The 7,718-nt window shown below is 34.3% G+C and overlaps 1 protein-coding gene across 1 annotated transcript; it reads right to left on the bottom strand.

The window, feature by feature from the left end:
* Positions 1 to 3,027: 3,027 nt before the first annotated feature.
* Positions 3,028 to 5,124, bottom strand: LOC130472141 (uncharacterized). Its single transcript, XM_056842593.1, has 3 exons — positions 5,097 to 5,124; positions 3,846 to 5,013; positions 3,028 to 3,793 (listed from the first exon to the last, which is right to left on the bottom strand). Exons 1-3 carry the CDS (start codon positions 5,122 to 5,124, stop codon positions 3,028 to 3,030), a joined length of 1,962 nt encoding a protein of 653 aa, XP_056698571.1.
* Positions 5,125 to 7,718: the final 2,594 nt, after the last annotated feature.

Raw genomic sequence — 7,718 nt, 5'->3', positions numbered from 1 at the left:
TGTAGAAGTTATTCTTTGCACGACTTCAATTCTGGATGCATTATTTTTGTATTCCTGAATCAATAATATATAAACTAAGTTAAAAAGTTAACATTTAAATATGAAAAAGTAAAATAGTAACTAGGTAAAACATATAGTTTTTATTATGCATCATATAGTAACTCTTAGAATTAATGATGGTAAGATACTCACAGAATTGCAGATATAGTTATTGTTATAGTCATATAGTTACTGTCATAATAATATAGTAACTCTTATTACTAGTAACATAGAGTACAAAAAAAAAAAGAACATAAAAAGAACATAATTAATGATAACATAGTAACTATTAAAAACATATAGCTACTATTATGCATCATATAGTAAACTCTTAGAATTAATGATAGTAAGATACTCGCAGTACTGCAGATATAGTTATTGTTATAGTCATATAGTAATAATATAGTAACTCTTATTACTAATAACATAGAGGACAACAAAAAACATAAAAGGAACATTGTAATATACATAATAACTATACCAAACATATAGTTACTATTATACAAGATATAATACCTATAAATATTATTGATGGTCGTTTAGTCACAGAGTTGCAGACATAGTTGATGTGATAATAATATAGTAATGTAGGAACAATACTGTAAAATCCGAAAATGAGAATAAAATGTGGGTCGTATATTTGATGTGAATAAAGCTGTGACGTGTTACGAAACACTATCTTAGAAGCAAAATTCGCCCCGACTATGGTGCAATCGTAATAGGCGTTGCCCCCCAAGATTTAACACAACAACTCGTTTTAATGTGCACTCGAATAAAACAAATTAGGAACTCATAATATGCTCAGAATAAGATAGAGGGTAGAATGATTTTTCGGTGTCTACAAATTGAACTGCCCAACTGATTTTATAGGGAGTCCAAAACTGTAACCGAAATTCACAGTTTTAATTAGTGAATAAAATCATAATTAATTGGTGAATAAAATCAGAATTAATTGATGAATAAAATAAGATATTCAAAATCAAAACCGAAAATCTGAATTAAAACGGAAGCGGAAATCATGGAACCGTTTTCGTAATAAATGCGACCGTTACATTTTAATTTAAGAATGTGGAGTGAGCTACGTAACTGAACGGTCTCATAATAACTGGACCGTCAGTTACGACTTGGCCCAAAAAGAAGGCCCCACCACACCGCGCATGTGCCACAAACCCGAACCGGCTAGACGGACGGCGGCGGCGCGCGTGTGGGGATTCCCTTCCTAGCCCAAACCACAAGGGGAAGCACTTCAAGAAGTAAACAACACTTCCCTATATTTAATTAAGGAGAAAGGTTCATTTTCTTTCCATGTGGGACAAAACCCTTTTCTTTAAATACTCCACTTAAAAAGCCTACTTTTCATTTCTACCAATGTGGGACATTTTCACAATATGGTAAAACTCTTTCTTTGCATTGTTTCCAACAAGTAACTCTATCCATAATATAGTAACTCTATCGCTAAAAATATAGAATAAATCAAAAACATGCACGGGACATAATAAACTAACATAGTAACTATTTCAAACATATAATAAATATTTCTAACATATAGTAATTTAGCAACTAGGGAATTTGTAGGCTCAATATTTTTTCCAAATTCTTGCATCGATTTGTATAAGAGAACAAACCTTTTGGATTATAGTCACATAATCATGAAATTTATAGTCAAATATAGTCGATAAACCATTATAACATACAATAAGCAAATGTTATAGTTAAATTCGCATAGAAACTCTAAAAACCATATAGTACCTCTTTAAACCATAAAGTTACTGTATAACTCATATAGTTACTATTTAAAATCGTGAAGTTACTGATCGGATTCGCGAAGTGAAAACGATATTTCGGCAAAACACAAACGTTAATTTCTCCAAAACAACAAGTACTTCCAATTTTAAATAAAAATAGACTTAAAATACTTTAAAGAACAACGTACCGATATGGATCTCTCAAATTTCTTGCGAAGATTTGTAGACGAGCGCAAATTCTTCACTCCGGTTTCGGTAACGATGAACCTCCTTCTTGATCTACTACTTCCTCCACTTTTTCCTCATCTAATAGATCCAAATATGAGAATTATAAGATAATTACGAAGAAAATCGACCAAAATTGAACATACCCTAGAAATTTGGGCAAACATAGAGAGAAAATAAAGCTATAAGACACTACAAGAAATTGTATTATTAACGACGGAAAATCCCGTCGCTAAAAGCCAATAATTGTTTATTAACGACGAGATTTTTCGTCGCGAACCCGTCATAAAAGGGGGCCGTCGTTAATGGAAAATTTCGTCGGTAACCCGTCGTAAAAGACATTTGCGACGGTGATTCCCATCTTTGATGGGTTGTTATCCCCGTCGCAAAAGCCCTTTTGCGACGGGATTTTTACCCGTCGTTATTAGGTTGTCATAAAAGATACAAATTCTTGTAGTGAGAGAGAGAAATGAACATAATGCAGATCTGAAATTTTAAAAAATAAATTTTTTTAAAACGTATATAAAGAGGGTTAGACACAAATCTCATAGAAACTATATAAAACATATAGTAACTATTTAAAACACATAGTTACTGTCATACGCATATATTTACTATTTAAAATTACAAAATAACTGTCACGTGACAGTTACACATGTTGCCTAATCAAATTATTCTGTTGCCCTGGTCCACGCTAAGTTAGCATGAACCAGGTTTATATTAATGTGAATACCAAATTAAAGGTTGTTCTCTCATTGATTAATTGGTTTGATTTTATTTCTTGATGGATATTTTATCGTCCATCACCTTGTTGGTTTAATGTCTTTTGAAACTGCACAATTATGGAAAAACCATTCTCCTTAATTATGAGGTCTTCCCATATAAAATAGTGATAAATAAATTATCAATAAAAGGCATTATGCCTTTTCCATCAAAAAAATAAAATAAAAACACATTATAACTTTTTTTTTGGCAATAACTACAAACAAACCAAAAGAAAAACAGAAACACGAACCAACTACCTATCCTTTCTAGCACCTACAGCTATGTTTTTAACATTCCTAATTTTATCCTTATTACAATATTCTATACTGCAGTTATCTAAAGCATTTGCTACCCTTATAATGTCTCCACATATCGTTACTAGATCCATTCTGCAAGCTGGGTAACTTTTAAAAGTGTTAATAATGAATCTTGAGTTTGTTAAGATCCTTATGCTTCCTATATGCAGCTGATCCACTCTCTGCATCGCAAATAAAATGGCCTTCATTTCAGCTTGACAAGGGTCTAGAGCTTTCACCTTTTGTCCATCTTGTGCAACCAAGCTATTGTTGTCCATAATCTTCCACCCAATTGCTGCATCACCATAATCCTTCTTCCTATTTTTCTTCCATGATCCAACAATAATGAGGCTAGTAGTACCCCGATCATGACAGCCTTTAATCTCAACCACTTTTTCCCTTATTGTTTGATATTGATGTTTGCATTCTGGTCTTCGATTCTTCTTAACAACCTCCATTGCTTTCTTTACATGCTTTTCCACGAGCTGCAAGATGTTGCTAGGATTTGGTTCAGTGTTTCTAAAAAAAAATTCATTCCTATGCAACCAAATCGACCATAAGGTTGCCACAAACATTAAAACTCTTGAGCTGTGACTCCCATCTTCATTCCAAAACAGACACATAAAATTCTTAATCCATTCTCTGATATCAATATGCTGATTTACACCAGCATTTATCCCCAAGGAGGAGGCTTTCCATATATGGTTTGACATAGAGCAATCTCTAATTAAATAAATGATTATCACTTTCTGTAACTTCCATACATAAAGCACACCTTCCATCCACCCTCATACCTCTTTTTTGCAAATTGCTTTTGATTGCTACGGCTCTAATCATTATCTTCCAAATAAAAATTTTCCATTTTGGCATCATGTCACTTTTCCATAACCTTTTCCAGAATTTACTTTCACTGATAGAAATTTGCCTTGGACACTTCTCTAAAATCAATTGGTTGTATATGGATTTGACAGTAGGTTGCCCCATTTTGTTGTCTATCCAACAAACTTGATCATCTTTATCTTCCTGAGAAATATGCATACTCAAAATCTCTCTAGCCGTGTTGGGAGAAAAAGTTGCCCATATTAACTGGGAGTTCCACTTCTTTTCTTGAGGATGAAAAAGATCTTTCACCTTTACAACACCACTTCCTCTCTCAACTTCTCTATTCTTGAAAGACACTTTTTTTGAAGGAAGCCATATATCCTGTCTTATATCTATATCCCCTCTGTGGATGACCCTTCCAACACTTGTACTTATTTCTTGAACACTCTTACATAAACCTCTAAATCCCCAGGATGCTCTGCAATGAATGTCTTTATTTAAAATGGCTTCAACAGGGGAATTCTTGTATGCAGCTTTCATAACTCTTGAAATTAAAAGTGATGGGGTATTTTGAATTCTGAAAGCTTGCTTAGCTAGAGAAGCTTTGTTATATGTTTCAACATTGCGCAGTCCTACACCTCCCAATCCCTTAGGTAGTTCCAAAATAGTACGCTTAGTCCAACGTATACCTCTATTATTAGCAGACCCCATCCACCAGTACCTCATTAGTGCTGCATTTATCTGAACAGTAATCTTTTTTGGAACCTTAAACACAGCCAACACATTTGAAGAAAGGGCTGCTAGAATAGCATTGATAAGGACCAACCTTACTGCTTGAGATAAACTTAAATGCTTCCATGATAGAGTTTTCTTGTGAATTTTGTCAACTAGGGGCTGAAAATCTTTAGATGATCGTCCATCAATTTCCACATCACATCCAAGATATTTCCCCAATTTTTCCGAACAAGGAGTACCAAGTACTTGTTTGAGTTCATGCTTCACAGACTCAGGAGTATTCGGGCTGAAGATGACACAGGATTTGTCAATATTTATTGCCTCTCCCGAAATTTTACAGAAAGCATCTATTGTGTTTCTCACCTTCTCACACGAACTCTTAGTTGCTTTAAAACAAAAACGTGAATCATCAGCAAAAAAAGATGAGAGATGGAAGGGGCTGGCCTTGATATTTTAATCCCTTTGATACATTGTGAATCTTCCAAATGCAACATCATCTTTGCAGCATTTCCATCACAAGAATAAATAGATATGGGGAAATTGGATCACCCTGCCTTAATCCACATTTTGGCCTAAAAGGTTCACTTGGCTCTCCATTTATAATGATTGAGTATGAGACTGTTGATATACATTGCATAATCCAGTGCCTACACCTAGCAGGAACCAACATACAGTCTAAAATCCAATTCACACACTCCCATCTTACCCTATCATAAGCTTTATTCATGTCTATCTTAAGAACAGCATACCTCTCTAATCCCTTTTTTCTTCTTTTAACAAAAGTCATAATCTCATGAGCAAGAAGACAATTATCTCCCATATACCTTTTAGGCACAAAAGCATTTTGAAAAGGCCCAACAATTTCCTGCATAATGACTTTCAGCCTGTTTGTGATACATTTAGAAATTATCTTGTAGATAACATTGCAGAGGCTGATAGGATGAAAATGAGTAGCTTTTTTTGGACTTTCTACTTTTGGAATAAGGGCTATTAAAGTTTTATTCCACTCTCTGAAAATATACCATGTTCTGAAGAAATGCAACACTGCTTTTGTTATATCCTTTTCAACTATTTTCCATGCTTTCTGGTAAAAGATAGCAGGTATACCATCTGGCCCCGACGCTTTTAATCCCCCCATCTGAAACACTGCTGTTCTTACATCCTGTTCAGTGAATTCTTCATTTAAAATAGAAATTTGCTGTTCATTCAGTTTAGGTATTAAATTTCTTATCTCATTTGGGATATCAAAGCTCTCCACCATTTCCTCTTCTTTAAATAAACACTTGAAATACTTACAAATGATTTGTTTTATTTCTTCTGGATCTTAAACCCAGTTACCATCATCATTTTGGATAATTCTGACTTCATTTCTTATTTTTCTTTGTTTTGCACCACTACTACATTTTTTTATCAGATGCAACGGTCAAGAAAAGGCTAATACGACACCTTACCGAGAACCGTTGCAATAGAGAAGGCTAATGCAACGGTATCTTGTATACAATTCAGAAATATGGGCTAATGCGACGGTATGTCTAAAGCCGTTGCAATAGGGGGTCAAATACGACGGCATATTAGGCTAATGCGACGGGTGTGCCAATTTACTTTATTCCCTCCCATTAACTTTATTTTCGCGCCTACCATTTTTGCTTATTCCCTCCCATTATTTCCCTAAAATTTCAAAACCCGGCAACACACTTAAATTTTCGGTAAAAAAAAAAAGGAAAACTAAATTAAAACACACACGCAAACACTGCCTTTAGGAGAGAGACTGAGAGAAAATAGGATCGATTTTTTAGGGTTTCATCAAAATTTTGGGCAAATTCTAACGATTTGGTCCGGAATTCGCAATTAGGGCTCCAGATTAATCGAATTTCTTGGCTGCGACATTCTCTCACGTTGCTTGCTTGCTGTTCATCGAGCAGGAGGATTGAATTGGGGTTTCGCATAACAATTCGAACAAGTTAAGAGGAGGTATGTAATATGTTCACACTCTGATGTTATTCCCGGTATGTTATCGATGTTTGTATGGGGTTCGTCGCGTTCTTTACAAGCATTATGTTTGATAGAATTGAATCATTTGTGAGGTTGAAATTTGGACGTTTGTTTTGTGTTGTGGTAGATTATTGTTGCAATATTAGCTATTTTCTTCGATTTTGTTTTGAATAAGTGCAAAATTGACTGTGTTCGATGAGATTATCGATGTACCGGATGGTCGAAATTGATTAAAACATCAAATCCTAGTTATGAGATAGATTAATTAAGGGTTTTGCAGAACAGCCTTGCAGGGTCAAAATGTTGCTGCTATGTGAATGTGGTGCCTCCCACGGAGATTTTCAAGACGGACTTTGAAGTTAAAGCTTCAAGATGAAGTCGGGCCATACTAGATCACATTTATCTTATGCATGTTTTAAGTTATTTATTGCTTTTAAATATGTCTTAAAGTGCATGAGATCAAAAGCTTGATTATGTTGCATGATTAAGGATTTTAGTTCACTTAAAATCTAACCAACATAGTAAGAGCCTTAAGTTCCAAACTTAAAAATTGAGTTAAAAGGTGCCATGCCAAAATATACACTTGCTTGGATATCCTTTACATCAATCTAGTAATAGTTTTCGCTCAGCGAGGTGTTACTTATTGGTCCTAAAGGGGCAAGGTACACAAATAATTGTGAGTACATGTTAGTTTTGGTGAAACTCAACGATATAAGTAAGGAGTCCTTTTATGTCGTGGCAAAATCGATAGGTTTACCTAATAAGTACTTAGACGTACCTATCAACCAAGAATAGTTTCTAGACTATTAGCAAAAGGCTTTTGCTTACCTAAGATGTTTTAGGATTAAGTCGACAAACTGTGCTTAGTTCTTTAATGATTTTAGGATCTTGGAATCATTTTATTCACACCTGCCGGAACACATAACTTGAATAAAATGCTTAATGAACATTGAATTAAGCATGTATGCTAGAATTTAAGTTTATTAAGAGAAACTGTGAATGGTTATTTATTTGTTTATTCTTTTCAATTTTAGTTTTAAATATGGCAAACAACAATTCATTCAACATTCGATCAATTCTCGAAAAGGAGAAGTTGAAC

This window comes from Spinacia oleracea, chromosome 4 (genome assembly GCF_020520425.1).
Source record: "Spinacia oleracea cultivar Varoflay chromosome 4, BTI_SOV_V1, whole genome shotgun sequence".
NCBI lineage: Eukaryota > Viridiplantae > Streptophyta > Magnoliopsida > Caryophyllales > Amaranthaceae > Spinacia > Spinacia oleracea.
This window is presented reverse-complemented; position numbering and strand designations above follow the sequence as displayed.

What these genes read in the sequence shown, in the direction of transcription:
- LOC130472141 (XM_056842593.1), bottom strand. Translation starts at nt 5,124, where the DNA reads ATGATGTTGCATTTGGAAGATTCACAAT. An exon ending in GCATTTGGAAGATTCACAAT is followed by an intron (nt 5,014 to 5,096) that starts GTATCAAAGGGA and finishes TTTGTTTTAAAG; the next exon opens with CAACTAAGAGTTCGTGTGAG. An exon ending in GGTATGAGGGTGGATGGAAG is followed by an intron (nt 3,794 to 3,845) that starts GTGTGCTTTATG and finishes TTATTTAATTAG; the next exon opens with AGATTGCTCTATGTCAAACC.